Source organism: Microplitis mediator, chromosome 2 (assembly GCF_029852145.1).
Source record: "Microplitis mediator isolate UGA2020A chromosome 2, iyMicMedi2.1, whole genome shotgun sequence".
In the NCBI taxonomy this organism is placed as follows: domain Eukaryota; kingdom Metazoa; phylum Arthropoda; class Insecta; order Hymenoptera; family Braconidae; genus Microplitis; species Microplitis mediator.
The window spans coordinates 4,796,080-4,822,360 of NC_079970.1; the positions used below are offsets into that span (position 1 = coordinate 4,796,080).

Here is a 26,281-nt window from a genome sequence, read left to right on the forward strand (position 1 = left end):
TCCATCGTGGGATCATTGAACGAGATCGTGGATAGACGTTCTCGATTTCGTATAAATTCGATAATACCGAAAGAGCTTCTCGACGATATCAGGCGAGAAAGAGTCGTCGAGTCGCCTGGTTGCCTGCCCGGCTGCCTGACTGCCTGGTCGATGGATAAAAAGATTTTGCTTCGTCTTATCCTTGCTCACTTTGAATGTATATAAACCTGTACCAGGTAATAAAATTCTCGGGGTAATCCCCAGGGATGTTCATCAAATTCAATAAATTTATTTTTTCTTATTTTATTATTTTCCTCAAATAATAATCTTATACGCGATTTAGTTACAATATTTCACCGATAATAAACCGCTCTGACATTTCTACAGTTTTAATCATTTTTCATTCTTTACTTCAATCCATTCTTTATTCATATAAATATATATTTTATATATTCCCTTTAAATTGTAATATATGTCAGTTATTTTTACTGGGTCAAACGTCATCGGAGTAATACTTGTTTTTTATTTTTAACTTCCCGCTAAGAAAATTGTAAATTTTCAAAAATTCGGGAAGTTATTGGTTTCGGTCCGATTTACGAAAATCGAATTTCCATCAGATGTCGACGTTTCGAGGTCCTAGGAAGCTATCCTGACTAATTTCACGATGATGTCCGAGTGTATGTATGTGTGTACGTACGTACGTACGTACGTACGTATGTATGTATGTAAATATTCATAACTCTTGAACGGATGAACCGATTTTGATCGTTGAGGTGTCATTCGACGCGGCTTGTTAATGTCTTGAGGCCGTAGAAATTTGAACTTAATCGGTAGGGTGCGTTCAGAGATATTTCAAAAATAAAATTTTTTCAAAAATGTTTTATTTGGATAACTTCCAATTTGCTCGATGGATTGATTCCAAAATCTAATCAGCTCTAAAACTCTATAAGCCGCGTCGAATGCCACCTCAACCATCAAAATCGGTTCATTCGTTCAAGAGAAACCGTTGACGAAAGAATTCAAAAAAAATTTTTTCCTTGGTTTTTTTGAAATTTCTCAAAAACGGCTGAGTAAATCAATTTCAAAATTCGACCAGCTTTAGAACTTGATAAAACGCGTCGATTGCCACCTCAACCATCAAAATCGGTTGATTCGTTCGCGAGATATCGTGGAAGAAAGAAATGCTAAAAAATGGTTTTTTACAAAACAATGGCATACAAAAGTATTTGCGAGCTCGAAGAGCTCGAAAATATATTCACAATAATGTTTTCGAGCTCAGCGAGCTCGAAAACAGCGGGAAGTTTTGGGGCTGGCCCGCAGGGTCAACTGACAGACCGATTTTTTTTTTTAAATTTACCTCTAACCCGATGACCTGGATAATGTTCGATTTTCTCGAGATATTCGAACATTCTTTTTATTTGTGAATGCAACGTTAAAAATATAACACTAAATATACAACAGTGGGTACTTGTTAAAATAATAGATGATTAGTGATTACTTATTGGCGCGAAGACGGTTGTAAAAATTAATAGACAAGTTCAGATAATGTAGTTTCGTAAATAAATCGTGAGAGAGGAACGATAAAGAGGATTCAGGGGAGAAATAACGGGACTGGCAATTACATGAAATTATATTAACTATCGCCTTACTCGGAAACTTTTTTTGATTCGCGGGAGTGAGACCTTCGTTCGTTCGTTTGCTCCCTTGCTCACTCGCTCTAGATAGTCAGAGGTTGAATAGCTTGAGTCTGACTACTTCGCCCTGGCCCTGTTATTCGCAGTGGTAACTCGAGTGAAACTAATTTTAAGCCGCAAGACAGAAGTCAGCTTTAATAGCTGTCGAAAAGTTATTGTTCGTACTGTAAGAGAAAATATTTGTACTGTATCTGGCTTTATGTATTTTTTTTATTTTTATTACTCTATTATATTTATTACTAGTAATTATAGGTCCTTTTTTTTTAATACAACTTTGATAATTTAAAAATATGCAAGCGTCAGTGACTTTGAAAATTAAAAAACCTAAAGTCAAAAAGTTTTACGGTGTTAAATATTGATCTATTGCCCACAGGTTTCCTAGTAATTAATAAAACTTTATTTTATGCTTTAATTAAATGACTAAGTTTTGTTAATTAAGAGGATAAAAAAAAAAAATAGTAAAGTGCTGTTGTGTATTTCGATTAAGTAAATTGTGATGAGCGTTTCGATATTGACATATTCTATGTTATTTATGCACACATTACTGTCATACATCGTAATGCAACGCAACACTGGCGACACATGAAGCTTCACTCGCGGTGTTTATTTTAAGCCTCAGTAATAATTCATAAGGTCAGCGATATGAAAATCTAGGTCGCAGAAATTTAAAACTCACCGAACTGAATTCCATGACCTTAAGCAGCCAGAGTGTGAGTGCGAGGTTCAAGATGACCATGATCATAAGACCGAGGACTAGTGAATAGAGGCATCTTTTTCGCCATCCGTATAGGCCGAATTTGAACCCACCGTAGGTGTGTGGAAGATGTTGATCGGTGTGCTGAGGTGTGCATGCTCTCGTGGAACTGCTTGGCTGAGGCGGCTGAATTGGCTGAGTTGGCTGAGTCGACTGGCCAGGCTGACTTTGTCTGGCAATGCCGTTGGTGTCTTCGGGATCGTCTGACCAGTTTGCCTGCCCCCGAGACATTCTGCAATTACAGAAAACGCTAATGATTATTATAAATTTATGCACACCCATAGATAAAATTATCCGAATTATTCTTATTATCTTTGGTTAAATTCACTCGGTAAAGTTAAATAATTGAGATATCTACTTCAAGTTGGACGTCACGTTTGTGGGCATGCATATATAGAGTACGTGACCCTCAATCTATTCAGAAGCACGTATGGCACCGCACAAGGAGCTAACGAGACACGCTGATAAATGTTAAGTCTCTGAATCTCTAAATCACTATTTTGGTGGTTGTACTCGGTGCCAGTGTGTATATTACTCTCATTTGAAAATTAGCATTTGGGTAATCAGCGTTAAGTCAAGAGTTGCTACGGTAACTCACTAAATAGTGGGACTTGATGAATTTAATCATTTATATTTTTAGGGCTGGGCTGGTTGTGAAAGAAAAACCTGAAATTCATGAGAAATGAACCGTCTGAAGAAAAGAAATATAAAAATAAATATAAGAAAAATGTTATGCAAAGTTAGCCACCACAAAACGTCTGACGTAACTTTACTCCTAATCCCTGGTTGTAGCCCGGAGGCTTTGAACCGATGAAACCAAAACCTTTCTCTTCTTCTTGCCTCTTGATACTCTCTTTTCTCATCATTGGCTGCTTTATCCTCGGCGTTCTCCTTGTCTAGGGTACATTCGTTTGTGTGTAAATTAGTGTGTGGGTTATATTTTCGCAAGGAATACAATATTTAATGCGGCTGGCTCTCTTGTGGGTAATTATGCCTTACGCGGGATATAAAAGCTCGAGTGAGGGAGCGAGAAGTTGGTTAAAAGAATAGAAAAAAATAAAAGAAAATAAAACACAGGCTATAGGGAGGGTGAAAGGATTGGAGAGCGTCAAGAAAATGATAGAAGAGGGGTCTGGCTTGAAAATAAAATTATTAAAGATAAACCTCCCTCGTTGAAGCTCTCGAGAACATGATCCTTGAAATTGCTTCCGATTACTTTCAAGGTTTGATAGATCATTTTTTTTTCTTTTGTTCTGAAGAAGGATAAAAATAAATTAATCCTTTATGATTTGATTAAAAAATGAATTATCGTGTAATCAATGGGATATTTTTATTTTATTTTTTTATCATAAAGAATTTAAAACTGCGTTGATTATAAATTAGCTTCATTTTGACTAATTAGATTTGAATTACAGCTCTGTAGCTTAAAGCGAATATATATTTTGTAAAGTTACAGTGACAAATATTTTTCGAGGATAACCCCGAAAATGGGGAACAAAGTGTTAACTGAGAAAGTGAGATATAAAATTGGTTAAATAACGTGAGAACGATGTCAGCGGTGTTGGTGTGAGAAATGGTCGTTTTCGAATTACCAAACTCGTTACCAACTCGTTTTCCACCGCGTTATACCCGTACTACATCGTTTCATGAAACTAAACTCGCAACGTGATTTCGCAACGGCATTTCTCTTTCTTATTTTATTCTTTATTTCACTTTGCAGATTCGTTTCTTTGCAACTATTTGTTATCCTCTCGTATAGCTGGTAATTTACCGGACTAGCTGGCTTAAGTAATATTATCCTCGTTTATGCTTCGTTACTCATTAAATAATTATCTTGAAAATCGACGACGTATTATTTCATTCAATTACTACGCAACCAATTATAATTAATCAAAAAATACAAAGAAGAAATTATTACGTGCAGCATCAAATGTGCCTGTAATGAGAAGTGAGGCCTGAGAAAAAAGTAAAATAAAAAGTGATAATGGGTTGACACACATTCCCAGTGTCCGGTTAAGGGTCAGAGAAAAATATAACATTGCGCCAAAGTATATACACATATATATATATGTATATTCTTCACATATACACAGGTATAGGTAAAGGTATAAGAGTCGGTAAGGCGTGCAAGCTCTACCGGGTTCTGGTTGGCAAGGGAGGCTACTCGAGTTACGGTCGAAACGAACGCTTTGCCACCACAGAGACCACACTGAGTCCCCAAACTACTTGGAGGACGTTGTATCGCGGTGTGTGCATGGGTGAGTGAGTGTGTGTGAGTATATGAGATGCGGTGTATCGGTGTGCGGGTGTCTCAGTGTGGTTTCAACTTGGTTCACTAAATATTTCAGGGGCTGCAGGGGTTCGATTCCCGGTGGGTGAGGCCACCGAGACACACGAGCCAACAGATTAGTGGCACTTGCGACCAGCTACACCAGCATCTCTATGCGGAACACGCAAGTCGATGTACATATATGTACTGTGTCGATCCCGAGTAAACTCTTCCTTGTCGCAAGCCGCATTTTTCCTCACATACTCTGCTATGAATAGCTTTTTAATGTCTTTCGAGCTTTCAGGTGTCAGTGCCCTTTTCGGAATAACATTAATCCAATAATTTAGGGATTACAATAAAGATGAGGACGGAGAGCGTATTTTATAATAAGAATTTATCTAGTCGGTATATTTTTTTGATGGACGCTCAACTAAACAGCGGAGTAACTAAATATGGATCCGATTAGGAAACGGAATTGGAGGAATGCCCTGAAAGGTTGAATGGCACGCTGGGGTTAATTATTTTCCACGGGGCCAGTTGTAGTCGCCGCACAGAGCTTATCGGTTGGTTAAGTGTACACCGCAACTCTGCGGTTCTTCTGTAGGGATTGGTTAGATAGAACATGCTACACTATATATATGTCTCCGTTAATAGTATACACACGTATATAGGTACATAGGTATCTATATATAGATGTATATGTGTAGGGATGTATAATGTGTATGGAAAGAGATGAAGAAGGACTATTGGGGGTGTGCCAGTGGTTGAAGTAGGTGTGCCAGTGGGGTCGTAAGCCAAACATAATTTAACTGGAATCGTCACTAATGGAGTCATTCGTCATATTTGAAACGATTCCAGTATGCTCACCACGGAGAATAGCCACAATGAACAATGTTAATTGTACGGCAATTATACGAGCAAACTCTCTATAACTAAAAGACGTGGCCTCTTAAATTAATTATTCTCCTATACCAGAGGTTATATGTTTAATTTATTATTTAAAACTACCTCTGGATAGCTCGTTATATTTATATGGGTAATAAAATGTTGTCAAGTAACTTCTTTACTTATTTATCAGGAGATTTACTGTAACCTATAACGATTTTATTGTTATTATACCCGAGTCTTTCATATGACAGTAGGGTTGGATATTTCCCAAGAGAATACATCAAATGGGTATAAACCTTGGCTGTTATTGGCTGTGTGATTCAATCAGATGATCAAATAACCCTGCTGCTATATTTGATCTTGATCTTTGACGTCATTGAAACAATATCTTATTTAACAGTTTAATCTCACTACACTTATTTTTTTTTACCCATCAAAAATATTAAATGAAACAAAACATATTTCGGTGGTTTGTTCCCGGCGATGTTATGCCACCGAATACGGTAGAACAATAGGGGCGGATTGATGGAAATACCAATGAGACTGGTGGTGCGTTTGTGTCATCAGAATTATTGTTTGTTTATTCGTGTATCGTGTTGGTTAATACGGTATGTACAGTGGTGAATGGTATACAGCGTAAAGAGCACATGTACACCACGCAAACACATAAATTATTTCATTTTGGCATAGATAAACGCACAACACGTGTATGTGAGTTCATAAATATTATAAATTAAAATGTATTGTCTATTAATAAGGAGGAGGATGCCAGACATTTTGTTAATTCGATAATTTCATCTGACGTAACTCATAATTCAAAGTAAATCTGATTATTAATTGTATTTAAAATTACCTCGCTTCGGAGTCAGCCACCTTTATTAAACCCTTTTTACGCAAACCGCCAGTGGTTGACTTGGTATACATACATATATATTCTATTTAACTACTTGACGTTACCATTTAGCTAAAAAGTCTATTAGCCCCACTAACTACTTTGCGACTTTGAGTATCTTTCGTTTGCGATAAAAAAAAGTAGAAAGAACCTTTTTTTTACGTCACAAAGAATATCATTTAATCGCGCAGAATTGTATAACTAAATTTGTCATCGTTATAACGTTATTTTTATCGGATTACATTCGAGTGAAATGCAAATGAATTTTTTAGTTATTATCCATTTTACAGATGTAAATTGATAGCTATAATGATCATGCGTAGATATATAAATTCAGCGAGTATCGTTTTCTCGGGTTGTTTAAAATAATGAATTCCGGTGGGCAGTAATACGATATTCTCTGTCTGCAGTAGAACAATGCTCGATAATTCACCAGAATTATAAGTAGTGTCTGCAGGCAGTGGTTTTAGTATTAAAATTATGTCCTGGAGTCGAGAAAATTTGCCAAGGGATTTAACGTAACTCCAGCGCAGATGTGAAAAATGTCTGGTTTGAATAAAATAATTCATTCATTATTGATTTTGCGACAGATAGCTAAATATTAAATTTAACTTTTAACTTTTATTATGCACGTACATTTATTGAAATATCATGTACAGACAGTACAGTGTCTGATGTCATCCGACATGCAATAATGGATGAATTATTAATTCTGTGAAAATGTAGTAAATCACGGGCACAATAGGTAATCAACATTAAATTTATCAGCATTCATGGATGACAAATTTTTTAAAATTTTTTTAAACATTTTTTCTATGCATTGTCTATAAAATTATTTTTCAGCATTTAAAGTAATTGGGTTGCGTGCAAGGGAAATAGTTTTATAGAGGAGTAAAATTAAAGTAGCCACTGATCGCGTTATCGGAGATCAAGCTAAGAGATTAGGAGGACGATTATCCAGTCCGAATTAACGTTTTCTCTCGGTTATTTTCAACTATTAGATACACACACTCCCATTTATACCCGTCTTTTATTATTATTATTATCATTTTTTTTCTGCCAACATAAAATTTAATATTTCACCTCTTCTTTACTTTAACATGCAGCTCTTGGACTTTATCACATTGAAACAAAAGCTACGTGTCTGCTTCTCTACGCGAGTAGTTTTTTCAAATTTTCACATGTTCTTTGTTCTTTTAGAACTACTTAGACAGTAAAACAATACGATATTAATAAAGGTTATTAAGTAAAATAAAAAATAAAATAACAGCGATTTTTAAAATTTAAATAAATAATTTTAGAGCGAAATATTAAATTCATATTTGGTATTTCAATCGGAATATTATCTCAGTACAATAAAATAAATTATTTAAATAGAATTATCGAATATTCTCGCGGCATAATATTTCGTTACGGCTATTCAGACGCGTCGTTTTACATTTTTTCAAAAATTTAATTTACACATAATTTAAAACTTACGGACGTAAATGTAACAGAAATAATCCTGATTTTTAAAATATAAATACTCACTTAATTTACTGTTACTCCTAAATGTCACATTGTTCACCATTTTTAACATTCAAATTATTTTTACACCCATCACATATTTAATAACAGCCATCACTGTTTCATATTAATTAACATTCAATTAAATTACAATTTATCACAGTCTAGATTTTTAATATAAATTCAAACCGGATGTCTAATTAATTAATTAATTAACATTAATAATCATAATCACCATCACAAATTGGAAACTAATAGTTTTAATCGTAATTAATATATATAAATATAACTATATATTGTTTTGAGACAAGTAATTGGTGTGACAAGTATGATAGGAGATAAAAGTTTGTCGAGCTGGATCACTTCTTGATAAAAGTGTTTCAGGTAGATTGACTTTTCCACTTGTTTCTGCTCGGGTTTATTTCGGCTTGGAGTGATCCAAGAGTCTTGAGAGAATGGAAGTGGCTGAGAATAGAAAGTGGGTCGTTTAATAATAATAATGATAATGATCGTCATCATTGTAAGCCGAGAATCGTTGCCGGATTTGTGACGATGTAGAGAAAGGTTAACATCATTTAGTCGGTCGCTGTCGTTCAAAGCTGCTCTGTTGCGCAGATAAGCGAGAGGGTAAAAAAATAAATGTGTAAATATAGAAGAGATGAGAAAAGTACAAGTATAAGGTCATGTAAGAGGTCAGCACTGCGGTCGATTGGGGGTTTGAATATATAACGTGAGTCGACGAACAAAATTTATGACCGCGTCTTTTCCATGTGAGGTTGCTGTTGACGGAGCTGGTGGCGGTGGTGGATCGAACTAATGCTGGAGGTGTGACTGGAACCTTTCTAGGTACGTGCGAATGTCGACTCTAATCCAAACAGTAGTGAGCTATCGACAGGAAGATTTATCTCGAGAGGGGAAAGACGTATGAGCTGAGTAAATCGGGTGCTCGGATGCTCGGGTTCCAGGAGCGACGAAGACGGAAAATCAGGTGCAGACTCGACCCACCGAGTTTTCAAACCCTGAGCGAGCTTTCGCCGGGGAATTAAATTTAACCCCCACCTTCTGAATACCCTCAACTATAAACGATATATTTCATAGCGAGATATCTAAACTTTATGTATGTGTATTTTCTGTTAGTGTGTGTGTGTAAACCCCGAAGTTGGTTATTGATTCAGTGGGTCAAAGACAATACCGTAAATTTTATATTGTGTTTAAACTAAATCATCCCGTTTGCCTTTGCCTTTTATTTTTCGGTTCATGAATAATAAATTGTTTATATAAATAGAAAATTTATTTTTCTCAGTTATATATTTATACCAGTTATTATTATCAGAGATTCTATTTGCATTAAATTTAATTTATTAAAAATATAACGGTCGTTGAAAATTTTTTTTTCGGATGTTATTTAATAAATTAATTTTATATTATAATTCTACTGAATAATATTAAGGATTTTTTTAATTTTTTCCGTCACTTATATTTTTTATTTGTGACGTACGAAGTTCGAGAATTAAATAGTTCATTGAACTGACATTTCGGCGGCTAAATTTATCTAATCACCGCGATTGAACTTTCAAATATCACAATTAATTCAGCAAGTCGTTATGAATTTTTAATATTTTAATATTTCTTGGAGAATTACGTGAAAAATTAAAAAGATTTTTAAAATATCTCAATTTCTTAGCATTAAATAATTTTAGTAGCTCCTTATCTTGTAGTTTAATGATGCATTTATAATTAAATAAAGTCTAATAATTTTCGTATTTATGCTGTAATTATTTGACCTACTACCCGTAGTTTAATGAATGATTTGAATATTAAATATTTATAAATTAAAAAACATAAAGTTTTATTTATTAATAAATTAAACGATGCAACAGTAATGAAATTTGGAGTAACATTGTGAGAGCAGACGACCGAAAATGGACAGGAAGATGGGGAGGAAAGATAGTTTGACAAGGGTAGAATCTCATCTAGAGTCATCCCTGTATATCCAGTGGGTGATTCGAGGTTCAGCGAATGCGTTCTGAAACAGTTTGAGGGTCAGAGGGGAGTAAGGGGCTGAAAACCCTTCCGCTACTTGCTGTCTCTCATTTTCATTTGCTCGCTCGCTCGCTCATTCACTCATTCACTTTAGCCTCGGGTGTGCGAGCTCGTTTCGAAGTTGGAATAAACGGATTATTCGTTCGCTCGACAACCCACTAGACTACAGCCAGGAGAAATGGGAGTGAGAAGAGCACACCATGGCCAATGTACAATGCACGTAGTATTCAGTTGGGTAACGCGCCATGGGGTGACGGTAATGTGATTCCACACTGAGTTGCGGCCTGGCCAGGGCCTGCCTGTCCGCCAACTCCGAATGCCAACAGTACTACCAGTACTACATACAGCTCAACGACCTCTTCTCTCTTCTCCTCAATGTATTGTATGTGAGGGAGGATCTACGTGTATGTCTGTTTCTTCCTTTTATACGTCACCCGAATACAAGAGAAGAGAATTCTAAATTCATCCGTGACTGGCAACAAGAAAACTTAAGAAGACTCTGATAAACTACTATAAAACTAATTCCAAGTTATCACAATTTTATTATGCTATTTTCCCTATTTTATCATACCTTACAAATACCTTTTTTTACTCTGTACCTCCGAATTCTATTAGTCATTTCAGCTCGAGTTTCCAATAACTTTTTCTCACTCGAGTTGCACATTAATCGGCTCTTATTATTCAAATCCCTTTCCCGGTAACAAGAGATTTTTAAAAATAAACATACTCTTGATCACGTTTGCTTGTTGAATAAGATATGAGATGTATATGCTGACAATAATTTACAAATGTCACGTAAAGAGACCGTGTCTACAAAGTACTAGGTAAATATTGAACATGAATGTAAGTGAAAAATATAAATAAAATAATATGAAAAAACTAACATTACCGAGTTGATAGAGAATACTGAATATATAGGGATAAAAAGTGTACACAGATGTATATAGATCGGTAACCACTTACATGGATAGGTACACTCGGGAATTCTTGGAACGAAAACACCTGTAGGTAGTTACATAAACATCATTGCAACTGTAACTCGAGAGCATCGTTGTACCTTAAGAGGCAAATAGGATGAATACGGATTTCGAGATGCGATAACAAATAGAAGCACAAATCTATGAACACATAAACAGGTGAAGTTGTATTGGTAGGAAACATGAAGGGTAAACTTTAACAGTATGCCAAATATCAAATGTATGAGTGTTGTACATGAGCATGAACATGGACATGTACTGTGCATGTTCTATTCTGCAGTGTAGAGTCCTGTAGTCAAGTGAACTCTGTTTAGTACTGGGAGTTGTAGAAAGCTGGGATAGAAGGGTGAGTCAAAGTCAAACCGTAACCACCTCTGTGTGGCTTGAGCTCATATTATCGAGTTACCCAACGGAGTTTCCAGCTCAAACAAACAAATGGATCGTGGATAGCACCGACATTCTCTCAATGCTACATTTCAAACTCTTCCATCTTTCAAACTATTATTTGTTATTTTATTTTCATTATTTACACCCGAAATTTTACTGCTCTCTTATCTACCGCAATAAATAAATTAGGAGTATATGTACAAATGTATAATAAATAGGATTTCATAGCAGAGTTGAGGATCGGTTGAATTCGCGTAATGAATGAGTGAACTGTTTTGATGTGCAGTAATAACTTTTGTGGTATATTAATTTGAGAGAGCGCATAATTTGCGTGATACAGGTTGATCTAGTGATCTGAAGGTTACATTAAGGCGGTGGGTAAGTGAAGAAGGAAAAGCACGTCTCTACATTTTCCGTGATAAGATTTTGCACGAGTGCGTGATTGTAACACAGAATTTCTGTTTTTACAGAAAAAAAAATATAAAAAATTATCTCGTATTTTTCCTCAGTACGTGATAAGATTACGCGAATTAACAATTATTTTCTATGATGTAGAGTGTGTTAATGCAATCTTAGTTTTAACATAAATAATAAATAAAATATAGTTCGTGATTAAAATAAATAATTTAATTGCTGTAATCGGGGATCGTGGATCGAGATTGGGAACAGACAGAGATGGAAATGGAGGTGAAGCCAGTCTCCGAAATAGTCTAGATGACAATGGACCTGTTAGAGAGTACCTTTGGCTTAACGTCCTGAGTTAGTGTAAAGTAATAAGTTATTAGGTTAGCGTGGCTGACGGCACGTAGTTGGTGTTGAATGTGGTTACAGGGTTAAAGTAAGAGGATGTTGATGGTATATATTCTACATGTTGTAGGTGGGAACGAGCGAGAGGGAGTTAAGTACAAAGATGAAGACAGAGTAGAGCGTGGGTGGTGGGCGATAGTGTTAGGAAGGTAAAACCGACATGACAGGTTAACTCCGGACGCCGTTGAACGCAGTTCAGTGTTAAGCGTATAGAACCGAACCAAACTTTGTTTGTCACTGACGCCATCCTGTTGTCTATGTACTTTATCTCGTCTCCTAGACCACACTCCAGGTCTTCTTCACTCTGTCCTACTACGTTCCATGTTTTCTCAGTCGTAGTCTCAGTTCTAGTCTCAGTCTCAGTCTCACTCTCAGTATTATTATATATTATGTCTATATGTTTGTAACCTTCCCTCGTCATTTCACTGCGTTCATTATATTATCGTTGTTGCATGCTCCAGTGCAGAGCTAAGGAACGACTTGAGGGATCCTCGACAAACAATACAATCAGATTTAATCACATTCCCCGATTGTGCTCTTCTATTACCAATTTGACATAAATATATTAGTGTATAACTTTTTTAAAACGCTTTGTAAAGATATTTCCTTGTAAAGGATAATGAAAATATTTGAATGCTATTTGTATTCATATATTTTTATAATAGTCATACTATTTATAAATTTTTGTATTGAAAATAATAAGAAATAAAAGATAATGATGAAAAGTTTTTTGAATATAAAAACGCAACTGGAAACTATTGAGAAAATTGAGAAAAATATTCAAACAAGAATTGCAAAATGCATGGGTATATGTATGTGTGGAGGTTTAACTTTTCGTTATTCTGAAGAAACTGGTAACTGATACGACGTTTCAATCTTCGGCACCTACAGTGTTGGGACTTGCAAGCTGCCACGACGAGCGACTAATATTCTTGGCGGCAAAACTTTTCAGGAAGCCAAGTATCGGCGCTAACAATAAGAAACCGATGCACACCCGGAAAACGAAGAAGGAAAATTTAAAAAAAAAAGAAAACGAAACCAGAGTTAAGGTTTAACTGGTTCAGAAGTTTTAGATCGATCGATGTACTATCGAAATCAAAAACTCCTTCAACTTTAATTCTATTACGCAACTTTTCATTCCGAGTTATTTTTAATTCATTAAATTTATATCACTCAGAGGGAAAGATATGTATTGACTACTGAGTAAGTAGAGAGCGCATATATTTGGTCAGGCAAAATTTAGTTTTTATATAATTGGGCTTGAAGTAAAAAGTCGGAGCGTAAATAAAAAGACAGTTACTTATTTTTCAGCGAATCAATTCGTTATAAAGTTTTTTTTGTGTACAATGAAAACCGTGACAATGGACATTTTAAACTTTTGAACATTCGGGAAGTTCTAGTGTAAGACGAAAAGAGAGAATATAAAAAGTTGTGATGTGAAACGACAGTGAAGCATATTCAGGGACAGTTTCAGTGACTCTTACTGTTAAATAACTTGTCCAATAAATATATACGATATAACTTCCGGTCAAATACTCAGCTCATTTTATATTTACCCAACTTTCCCTTCTCCGGTATCGTATTATTGGCAGAAAACTTGCCAGCCTAATATTTTTTTCTTTTTTATAAAACTTTATATTTTTTTTCTTCTCTTTACCGTTTTTTGCTCGCCTGATTTTCAATACACCTCTTTCAGCGGCTCGTGGTGCCGTTCGCGGGCATATCTCTTGCTAAATGAAATGGATAAATTCCACCGATATTCCCTCATAGTCTCTGATGATAGCACGTCTTAAGATTCGCCGTGCTTTTTCTTCCTTTTCTTCTTCTTCTTCTTCTTCTTCTTCTTTTAAATTCCTTTAAGCGAGTGAGAATTATTGATAATCAATATACTAATATATATAAATTTTAGTTTTTTTTTCCATTTCGTTTTAAAATAAATCCCATTAATTCTTAAAATATTTTATTTCAAATATTAATTCTGCGATTGCATTGTAAGCAACATTATATATTATCCACTAGTTTAAATATTAATTTAAAACCCTAGTTTTACTTCACTTGCACACAGAAACCGTCCGAATCATAAACAAAAACTAACGTAACGGTGTACGTTAAAAAAGTGTTTACTCATGTGCTAGTTGAAACGTTAATCTCTTTGACTTTTGACCTTTTCATGTTCAAATCCAGAGTAGGAGAAGTTTAAACTTTAAGGTAATAAATGAAAAAAAAAAATTAAACACTTAAACTGGGCAGTAAATTCTCATTAATCGTAAAGTGATAGCTCATGAATTTAATTAAATAAATATAACTTCTTACGGCATCATATAATCTAGATAATTTTTAATTCCCATGATATATTATTCAGAAATCCTTTTTATTGTACTCCTTTGTTAATAAAAAAAAAACGAGTTGACGTATTTATTTAATAAAAATGCGGTTAGAAGCCTTGGGGTCAAGTGCTTCACAGTAACTGGTTGGCTTGGACAGCCGCCACAAAAACACTAAAGAATTTCTTTATACTTTGTATATCCTTTCTTTCAATCTTTTATATATTATCTCTTTTGTATTTTATTTTTTTTATATCCCCGTGTATACGCAGCAACAGCGCAAGTTCTCTAAGAATAAATTGAATTCTTTATCGATTGAAACCTGTAAGGTAAAATCCTTGTTTGAACTTCTTACCATGCTAACAATTTTCCCCATTCTAATTTAACAATTTATTTGGTAGTTTTGAGCGTTTAATTTTGTAATGGGTCCCACTTATTTTATTAACTAGTGTGGTCGTAATAAAATAAGGGCCCACACATGTGTAAAACTTTCGGTGTCTTACGTACCCGTCCAGCTACACGGAAAGATATTTTCTTTAAAAATTACTATTATATTCACAGCAATCGTGGGATGAATCGCACGACCTCAACATTAGTAGGTAAGTAAGATAATTTTTAATTTTTTTTCAACAAATTTTACCGTAGTTTACTGTAAATTTCATTCGGTTTTATGTAACTGAAGATCGGAACGTTTTTTGCGGAACGAAAACGAAAAAAAGTTATGTAATTTGACTGCTTAAGGAGTAGTTCTGGAGATTGGAGGTGGCCTAAAATTTTTGGCTGACATACCAGCATTCATATGCGAAACATTTCAGAAATCTAGTCATCCAGCCGATTTTTTACTTTCCAATTTTTTGTTTTCGTTGAGCAAAGAACGTTTCGATCTTCAGGTACATTCGATTTTCGGTAAATTTTATGAAGTTTACCACAAAATAAATGAATTTTTTCGGAATTTTTATTTCAAAAATGATAATAAATAAAAGCGCTGCATTATGTCCCACGATTACAGTGAATTTACCGGTAATTTTTAATGAAAATTTATTTCCGTGCATCCTCAGTAATCTCAGGACGAGGATAACCCCGTACTGGACCACGTAGTAGGGTAGAGATACCGTTTTTGGCCACTTCAGGGCCAGTTTTGGACACTTGAAAAATTTTAATAAAATAATTTGTAAAAGACCCAGTAACATAGTTGATTTTTGACATATGTTTAGAGATACTTCTATCCCACTATTAAAATGCAAATTTTATTTTACACTTTTTTATTAATTAAAATAAAGGATTAAATGTCCAAAAATGAAGCAGTAGCCACAAATGGTACCTCTACCCTATTAAAATTAAGAGAGAGATCTTATACCTAACTTATTAAGAAGGTTAATAAGCGACTCCTCAATTAATTGAATATTATGTAACAATAAAATAGTTAACCCGACAATAAACAAAACGACTAGCTTACTCCAACAATCTCCAACCTTAACCAGTCCTTCTTTCCACCCTTGCCACAAAGCTAGAGATTGGCGGCCGAAACAAAACTCATCGGATGCGATAACAAACCAAAAAAACAAAAATATCTATGTAATAATAAAGGAAGAACAAAGGTTGTTATTCCAAAGCCGGTCTGCCCATTAACGTTGTAAAAAGTTAACAAATTTTTATGTCTACGCAATGCTGCCTAATTACTAGCTACCGTACTACTCAGCCTCTGAATAAAATCGCGGTAAAATGGAAAATAAAACAGAATGATAAAAAAAAAGCGAAATAAATAGGATAGAACAGAATAGAGTTAGAGTTAAATAAAATAAAAAAAGGCAAAGCGAAGAGGTCAAAAGAGCAAAGTACACTAGCAATGAGTCCTCGTTGTCGTGGTGGTAGCAGTAATGGTGATGTAGGTAATTGAAAGACGAATGAAGGGATGATAGAAGGAAGAGTATCACGCTGGGAAAATATTCTCTTGGTAATAGTATATTCGAAATAATTCCCAGCCGAGTTATTATTTTATTGTTTGGCATCGGGTTTCTCAATGTCGTGATTCTTGAATTTAATATTACTCGAGATATGCGAGCTGCGGCTCGATTTATTATTTTTATTGATAACTGTACTTACAAAGAAATGAAAAAAAAAAAAAACACCAACACAATAATTGTTTAAATTTGAATACATTGTTTGATACTGGGAGGGTTTTGTTCGGAAAGTAGGTTGAATATGTTTTAATAAAATATATAACATTAAATATGTGGTATTCTTGAAGTGTGATTTATCTGGGGTTAAGTTTTACAGTTGGATATTTCAAAGTTATTTTACTTAAAAAGTTGTCAAGTTATGTTATGTATAGCTGCATAAAGAATACTTCAATGTGGTATGGGGGCGGCGTAACATGTACATACTTGGGGGCTGTAGTATCCCGCACCCTATCAGCATAGCTCACGAGTTTAACTTTATCTCTTTGCCCGTTGGCCCACCGACGTCATCTCACGCTCTAGTCTCTAGTCTCTACTCTCTATACCGACATATATGTACTCACCCACACTTGCACACTTGTAGACCACCCGCGGGAATAAGAAATGCGATACGTACTGACTTGCTCCCGCCACTGCTGCTTCCTTTGTTCTCCAGAGATTCTAAAAGTTTTACTATGACCTGCTGCTGTGCGAGAATACTTTATCAGAATATTTAAGGAAGTACTAAAATATTGCGACTGAACAAAAGAAATAATTATATAGATGTCGATTCCTGGTATTTTATCAATAGACAAATGGAAAATAAGTAAATAACTATTTTATAAAATAATTACAAGTCCATTATATAATAAATTATCCACTCAGCAGTCAGAAAGAGTGTGTTCGTTGCTAATCCATTGTATCTTTGTCGACAAATCGTAACGTGTCGAGCTGGCCCGTGTTACGTGATCTCGTAAAAATGTTAATAGCTGTACGAGTATCTAGTAAACTAGCACTAGCAGTGGTAGTATAAGACACCAAGGCGGTAGATATCGTGTACTGTTGAATTCGTGGCGACTCTCAACTCATGCGTCTATATATCTATTTGCCAAAGAAGGTGGAGGACTCGGAACAAGTACCCAAGATACGTGGTACCACGTGCGACGGATACTGAGACCCGAGACGATGAGATAAGCTTGTACTCTTTTACTCTTATTCTCTCATTCTCTTACGGATTTTCATCTCCTCTTGAGTTTCCTGCTCGGCTCCCAACTTATTTTCTTCCCGACACATCTCGTGTGCCGCCTCCCGAAATCTACTTTGCTATGACCTTTATTTTTTTTTATTTTTACTCCTATATGATCTAGGAGTTTCTTAAAAAACTTTTTGCAATATTACTCTTTGTCTTTTTCTTCTTAAAAACTTACATTTTTTTTCATTTCATTTTATTTTCAAGCAGCCTCGGCACTTTTTATCCCGTCATTCCACACAATTTTATCATCATCTCGTAGGATTTCGGAGGTCATCAACACCCGCCAGATGACATCAATTTCATAGCCACGTGGGATTTGTCATAAAATTTTTTATTTATTTATTTTATTTTTTTCCAGCCCATAATACTGCGAAAACGAGTTCTCGCAGTTAAGAACCGCGATATATTTTTTCTCCATTTTTTCAGAGCTCCAAAGAGGCTTTAAGGTTCACTAATTACTTACCCAGTCCTCGCAAATTAAAGTTAACGAGCCAGCTTATTTTTTCTCTTTATCATCTATTTATGACTATTTATTTTCTTGCCGAATAGTTTAATGCTCTGAGCGCTGCTTGAATACTAATCATCCCTTTATTTCAACTAATTGATATATCTACGGTATCACCAACAAACCTACTAATTAACTTGATGTATATTTATCTCTACAATTGTGAGAAAGGTATCATTGTACATAAAAGTCGAGTGTATTTTATCATATATGCGGTCTTTCACATAACAATTTTGTTGCCTAAAGGATTATGGACCCGGTGAAAAGGTATTTATAAGAGAAATGAGCTTGTGGGTTATCTTCAGATGTTGCTGTGACCTCATGCACTTGTCAAGCAGTAAAGTGCGTTGTATCTTTGTGGGAATACTATAAATGTACAAGTACACAACACGTGTGCATATACGTGCATAGATGTTGAGAATAAAATGCTGACAAAGAGAAAATAGAGGGCAAAAGGTGTTACATTTATTTAAGTCCACAGCTCCGTTTCTCTGTACTCTTGAGTTTGCTTTGTATTATTTGAGAGATGATAGTGCACGGACTCAAAAGCTTCTTTATTTATTTATTTAGCATACACTGAATAATACTTTTTATACTTTAAATCTAGATGAGGATTCTTGAAAAAATATTTATTATATAATTTTGATTGCTGCCCTCTGAAAATGGATTAGTGAAATTCACTAAGAATCAGTGGATCAGGAGACACGCACTCAGAAAATTAAATAATAGGAATTACTATCTAATTATGGTATAATTTTTATCATCAATCCGATAGTAGTGAATACCATATAGATGATTGTATAAATCATCTAGATTGTAACAATTATTACACCGATTGTACACCGATTTTACTCCGCTTTTACACCGGATACCCCGGTTTAACACCGGTATTTTTAACACCGGTGAATTACTCCTCCCACACCGGTGTAATTTTATTTTAACACCGGGCGGAGTTAAAATGAGTCCATTTTTAACACCGCTCTTTTTACAGTGTAATATAATATCAAATTCATATAATAACAAAAATAAATTTGATGCTCTTTTCTCAAGAAATTCATAATCAATACACTGTAAAAAGAGCGGTGTTAAAAATGGATTCATTTTAACTCCGCTCGGTGTTAAAATAAAATTACACTGGTGTAGGAGGAGTAATTCACCGGTGTTAAATCGGGGTAACCGGTGTAAAAGCGAAGTAAAATCGGTGTAAAAGCAGGATAAACTGTGTCCGCTTGGAGTATTAACTTTGAAGATTATAAAACACAAAAAATGTCAGTTCTTTATGCAAATTAATAAAGAATATCATTTATTAACAATTATAGTGATCGAGTAAGTAAAAATATTTACAAAGTAAAATATTTTAACACCGGTAAAGAATATCTAAACCGGACACGGCGTTATTTTAACACCGGTCTAAAATATTTACACCGGTGGCGGCGTTATTTTAATACCGGATAATTTTTTTTTAACACCGGTACAGAATATTTACACCGGTAGCGGCGTTATTTTCACACCGCTTTCGGGGGTAAATTTAATACCGATAATTTTAACACCTACACCGCTTGGACTTACCCCGGTGATTTTTTACAGTGCATGAGTAAACAAAAGAATAGCTTTACTTGAATTAAATGAAAATTATTTTCATCAATTCTACGAATTCTTGAGACAAAATTATATATTCTCGAAAATTATCAAAAATATATGTTTTTGTATCAAGTAAATATTATTAATAAAAGTATTTTTTTTCTCAGTGTATATTTGAATTAAATATGAATTGGCAAATACTTGAAACTTAATTTTTACAAAATGTAGGTTAATTATTAATAACTCATTTAATTAATGAAATTATTTGAATATTTGAATCAGCTTTTACATAAAATGTCGCTGAATATTTAATGATAAATCAATCACATCAATTATAAGTATAAAATAAATGAATTTAAATTTTATAATTAAATTAACATAAAATGTGTCAATGTGAAAATTCGATAACGAAGAGAATTTTTCAAAATTAGATTTAATGGATTTTATCTTGAAAGGGCGAAAATGTGGAAGCACGTGCGATGGATAGATTGAAAAATATAATAAAAATATTCATCGAAATTTTGAGATTTGGAAATATGTTTTATTCGATAGTTACGTCGATGATGAATTTTATTACAGTTCTATTGTGAATTTAAGTTTGAGTAACGTAAATCATTTCAATGGAATTTATAGTACGTGGGTAAAAGTTATAAAGGCGAGAAACATCGGTCCAAGTCTGACCAACGTTTATTCGGATTCTTAAAAGTTTTAACGGAAGCCGCTTAGAAAGCAGCCAGTTGGCTAACAGAGAAACTTCTCAACTATTTCTTCAACTATTTCTTTAAATTTTTTATTATTTTTAGTTCGATTCTCTAAAATACTGAAATGGACTCTAGCTCTTTTAAAACTTTAAAATAAATACATTTTTCATATAAGACAATAAAATAACTAAAACTCAAGTTTACTTAAGCATTTCACAGAATATTATTTTATTCATTTTTCAAGGCTGTTTATAAATAAAAAAATTTTCTACACCAATGTACACGCAAATGCTGCATAAAGTTGATGCCTCTATCTGGTTTTTTTTTTTTTCTTTTCATGTTTAACTAAATCTTTGACAAGGTTAAATCACGCGATCGAAATAGAAACAACAATTGAGTTGAACTGAAAAAAACGTCGTAAATATCTGACTGTAGTATGCAATACTGAAAATTTAGTAGCCACCAAAAATAGATTTCCAAATACTACTTAAACTTATATTTATTTTTGAAAACAGTCTAAAAATATAATTACGGTTATGATTCTTTTAAATAAAATAGGAGAAAATAAAACAAATTTCGTAAAAGAAATGAAAAAAAATTTCAAATTAGACAATAATTGATTTTATTAATCGACTATAGAGTTTTTGGTTTAATATATTCCGAGGCTGGGGTTGCATACGCCTTCAAAATAAATATTTTACGCAAGGATAAAGTTGTTAGCATGCTGCTAAAAAAATAAGGGCTGTAGTCACGTACATGACCTGGAAAAAAACCTTAAAATATTTTATCCGACTGAGAAATTTTATTTATTTTTTATTTTTTTAACATTCTGCAAAGTAGTGAGCCTGCCTGGAGTTTATTAAAAAAATAACTCACGCGGAAATAACTCTCGCGTACTTAGCGAATCATACCGATCAGATAACTGGAGTTTCATTTATCTGAGTGAAGAAACGGTAAAATGTGTCATTGAGTGTGATAAATTCAAATCTGAGATGTTTTAATTTTATTGTGTTGGTTTGAGAAGAGAAAATAATAAAGTCTGTCAGAATGGGTACGACCGATCATTTTGAATAAGCCGAGAGACTTTTGTGAGCTAGAGATAAGAGACAAGGGTGTGAATGTAAAATACAAACTTGTCAGCTAAATAGGATGTTAACGGGTGACACTCTTGCCTAGACTCACTTGATGTCGTTTTTCTTATAACCCAAAACATTTATTATTTTATCCTTTAAAAATAACACCTGTCGGTTTAACTGTCAATGACAAATGATATAAGCAGCCTCTGATTCTATTTATTTTACAATTATATATTTATTGCATTTGGCTAAACTATTTTTCATCATCGATTGTCTTTCAATCAAACTATCGGTTCTACGCGGAAAAAAATGAACTATATAAATTGAGAAACGATTAAAAATATAATGATACAGTGACGCGTAAATACTATCATTCTCAATAGTGATTCTTTAATTTATAATTAAAATGTGAATGAATATGTGATAAGTATTAAACGGCTGTCCATTTTCAAAATACAGTAACTGACAAAAATAAAATTTTTGAAGTATGTATTGAATTATTTTCGCAAGACTCCAGTGAAACTAAAATTACTAAGAAATCGATTTTGAAAAATTTGTCTCTTACTGTGTTTTGAAATTGGGCAGCCATAAAATTTATTGTCTATGCAAAAAAAAAATAATATTTCAACTTTAAAAATCGTAACTGAAACTCAAAAAATTTATGACTAGTATAAAATTTATTGTTTGAAATTTAAAAATTCCCTGTACTAACACCCAGGTTCCGGAGTATAATTTCAAAGCGATACTGAAGTTAGCCGACTTCTGATAATTTTTTGATTTTTTTTAAAAGCGATAAATTATTTTAAAAAAATATTTGAAAAAATTGCACTTATAGTTTTTTTAATTCTCTACATGTGCGCAATTTTAGTTTTTTTTTTTTTTGTATTGAGTTGTTGAAAAAAAAATCCGGAAATTTTTAATGGTCGGTTTACTTCAGGATCATATTTCAAACACTAATTTTCAAAGTTTATTTTTTTTATGTAATAAATCGATTTATCTCCATTACGTTATTAAAAAAAAAAAAAAAAAAAAAAAAACAATGATATTGATAAAGAAAAAAAATTATCATAGTTATTGAGTCATAGAGCGGCATGGAATATATTTTTTTATTGATAAATAATAAACGAATGAAATGAGAAACGGGAATGTTACGTTAATAAAAAGAGGAAATAAAAGGGAAATGATGAAATGAGAGCAGTGTGAAATGGAGGAGAAAAGTGGAAAAAAAATATTGAGTAAAAAAAGTGTATGGGATTTCTTTTTATTCAGAGAGACAAGTAAAAGGAGGGAAGGAAAAAAAGTTGAGGTAGAGATATAGAGTTGGAGGTGGAGGTAGAGGTAGAGATAGAGGTAGAGGTAGAGGTAGAAGTAGAGGCCGAGGTGAAATAAAATAGGGAAGAAAAAATGTAGGCGATGAGGAGGAAGAAGAACGATAGCGCTCAAGAATAGAGATGACTCCGCCGGGACTTATGATTGGTTCATTCGATTTGCATCGGAATTGTAATCACGCGACACATGGTCCCGGCAGTTTTATTCCAAACCACTCGTGACCCAACTGTACTCCCGTATCTTTAGCTCAGTTTTATTTATTTTTATTCTGCCGAGGGAAAATGAGCAAATAAAAATTCACAAATACTTATGCCTATAGTACCTCTGTTGAATACATACGTTTTTTTTATTTTATTTTATAATAAACTCAAATTTTTATGTTATTAAGTGCAAATAAAAAAGTTTAAAATCACCCGTAGTTCGTGATGATTAAAAAGTTATTGGAAATAAAATTAAAGTGTCAGTCTTTGAGAAGACTTTGGAAAGTGCCAATGCACTGATTGAAAAATCTTGCGCCATTTTACTGTATATATTTTTATTTATTTATTAATTTCCCTTGCCGTAATATATATTTCATAATATTTATTTTTTTGACAGCTTAAAGTAAAGTAAAGGTTGGAGAATTTTATTTACTTTACGTGGCCTCGTACAAAGTAAAACATTTGATCAAACGTGAAAAATAAATTTAAAGGCCATAAAATGGTTGGCTGAGCGGCGGCGGGAAAGGAAAAACATGAAATTGAATTAATATAGTTGGCGTTTGATGGAACGCAGGCGTCGTTATATAACAGGTAGAAATGAACGGAAAACATGAGTTGTGGTGGACACCAACGAGGTGGTAATGCAATCTCGTCATCCTCGGTCGTCACCGTCACACGTAATAACGATTATTTACGTGAGTTTTGTGCTCGCTGAGTATTGTATCGATACGAGCAGATATAAATTCCCTTTCTCTCCCATTCCCATGTACACTCCCCCACACATATTAACACACATTTTCACACCTCCACCTACATGATTTGTTCCTCGAAATAGAGGCTCTCGTTTATCCTCTGATTATTTAATATCATTTTAAAACATAAATCCTGTTTTTTAAATATTTTTTAATTTGTTTTTAAAACACATTATTTTAAATATGTAATTATTTATAATCTACTTAGCGGCTAATATCGACAATAATCCGTTAATATTTTACTGTTGCGTGCAAGTTGTTTATTTTAAACGGGGAATTTTTTTTTTATTGTTCGTTTATATTCGATTTATTAAATTATATATTTTTTTATTAAGTATTTTTTCACGACTATATGAATAAAATGTGAGTATTACTGTTGCGCTGAAAATCCTCGAGTATTTTCCCCGGGGACATGGAAATTCACTGAGCCGCGTGAAATAACATTCGATTTATTTTGCGCTCAAAAGTTGTCGGCTTATTTTTCGAATGCAAATAACCAGAATAATCCATATTTTATGCCAAGTAACAATGCCCGTTTATGGACACAGATAGAGAGAGAGAGAGGGAGAGGAACCTGAGAGATCATCGCTGGTGGATTACGTTCTGTAAAAATACAGTTTTGCTACAGAAATTTTTTTCTCAATTGATTTTCTTAAAAAAAAAAATTACCATAGTCTCAATAATGTCAAGAGTTTAAAATTAAATAAAAATTATCGTGTGCGTCTGCTCTGGACAAAATATTTTATAAAAATGGTTGAATTTATTTGACTAGTATAAGTAAAATATTTTTGTAATGAAAAATAAAATTGAAAGAGTTTTAAATGAAATAAAAAAAAAATTTCAACGAAAACGTTGGTCCATTTATTTTTAAATCTGAAATTCAGCGCTGTAATAATAGAGGTCAGAGATACAGTTCCGTTTATTTAGTCAACGAGCCATGGAGTCGCGGTCGTGTTGAAGAAATAAAAAAGTTTAAACCTACAGTTTAAAAAACCCCTTTCTTTCAACTCTTTACTTATTTCCATAAAGTCAAATTTATTTTTTTTCATGAACTGAAATACAGTAAATGAAGAGCTTCTGTAGAGGGAAGAGAGAAGAGAGAGGAGGCTTTTTTCTGTACGGGTGGCAGACGATTTAAATAGTGATAACGAAGCTAGATAAATGCTTTTGCTGTTCGACGTATAAATTTTTTTTTTTTTTTTTTTTCGTAAACTAACACTGGCAGATGCCTGAAATAACGCAAACGTATTTTCTTTCAATCCAGTTTTAACGGATTTTCTACTTGGCCGTGACGGTCGTCAAGCTCATCCCGCTTTCATTCAAATGGATTGTGATAATTTTAAAGAGCAAGTTTAATTATAGAAAAAAAATTCAAAGCTATCGAGAGTTAATAATTAATATCAATAAATTGAAATATTAATTCAAATTAAAATTAACAATTTCATCAGAATTTTACTTTTTAATTTCAATTAATTAAGTCAAAGCTAATTAATATCGTGTAAAATATTTCGTTGCAGTTTACAGGCAGAGCAAACAATAATTTTATGTCCCAAAATTTAATTGCGATAAATAATTAACGACTTTTTAATTGCATATTTTTAAACAATGACTGTAAAATAATAAAAAAAAATATTTATATTTATAAATAAATATATGTAAAAATTGAATAATTGTTATTAAATTTGAGTATTTTAGTTTTGAAAAATCTATACTGTCTGTTAAAGTTTGAAAACCCTGGTGTGTAACAAATCTCACGTTACTAGTATCCACGTAACTCGTTCATTTTAATTCGACGCCAAAAACTTTTCATTCACGATTCTCACGCCCAACGCAGCGATTTATTTTCTCATACGTGTCGCTCGTATTTTTTCCTCTTATTTTTTTCAGTTTTGTTTCTGTTTACTAAAACGCATTGATCTGCCTTTTAAAACAATTATTTCTCATTCAAAAACAGTCGATCTCTAGTTTTATTCTCCATGCAAAGACAGTATTTTTTATCAAAAAATATTCCCAAATTTTTGTCGAAAAAATTCAAAACAGGGAACCAGATTGAGAAACTTGTCAGTAAATGTTTTGAATTTTTTCGACAAAAATTTGGGAATATTTTTTGATAAAAAATACTGTCTTTGCATGGAGAATAAAACTAGAGATCGACTGTTTTTGAATGAGAAATAATTGTTTTAAAAGGCAGATCAATGCGTTATAGTAAACAGAAACAAAACTAAAAAAAAGGTTCCCTAATGTTTAATCCGCAGACGTTAAATCCGCGACGTTGTAAATCGGTAATGTGTCCTTTTTTCAAAGGTTTTGTCTATGTGTAATCACAATAGTATGTTAACACACCCACGCTTGCAATGTTACTGAAAAAATTAAATGAGTAAATAAAGTAAATAAATTATTATAAAGTCGAGGATTTGATGTCCGCAGG

At 33.5% G+C, this 26,281-nt stretch overlaps 1 protein-coding gene across 7 annotated transcripts in view; it reads right to left on the reverse strand.

Moving 5' to 3' along the window:
• Positions 1-26,281, reverse strand: part of LOC130663428 (zeta-sarcoglycan) — a 131,809-nt gene that overhangs the window by 11,629 nt on the left and 93,899 nt on the right. For 5 of the 7 annotated variants that reach the window (XM_057462644.1, XM_057462646.1, XM_057462648.1 and 2 more), the window contains one exon: positions 2,350-2,659. In XM_057462644.1, coding sequence (XP_057318627.1) covers positions 2,350-2,659 — 310 coding nt within the window. Of the gene's footprint in view, positions 1-2,349; positions 2,678-8,006; positions 8,379-26,281 lie in introns of those variants that run through there. The other 2 variants (XM_057462649.1, XM_057462643.1) reach the window with 2 other exon arrangements.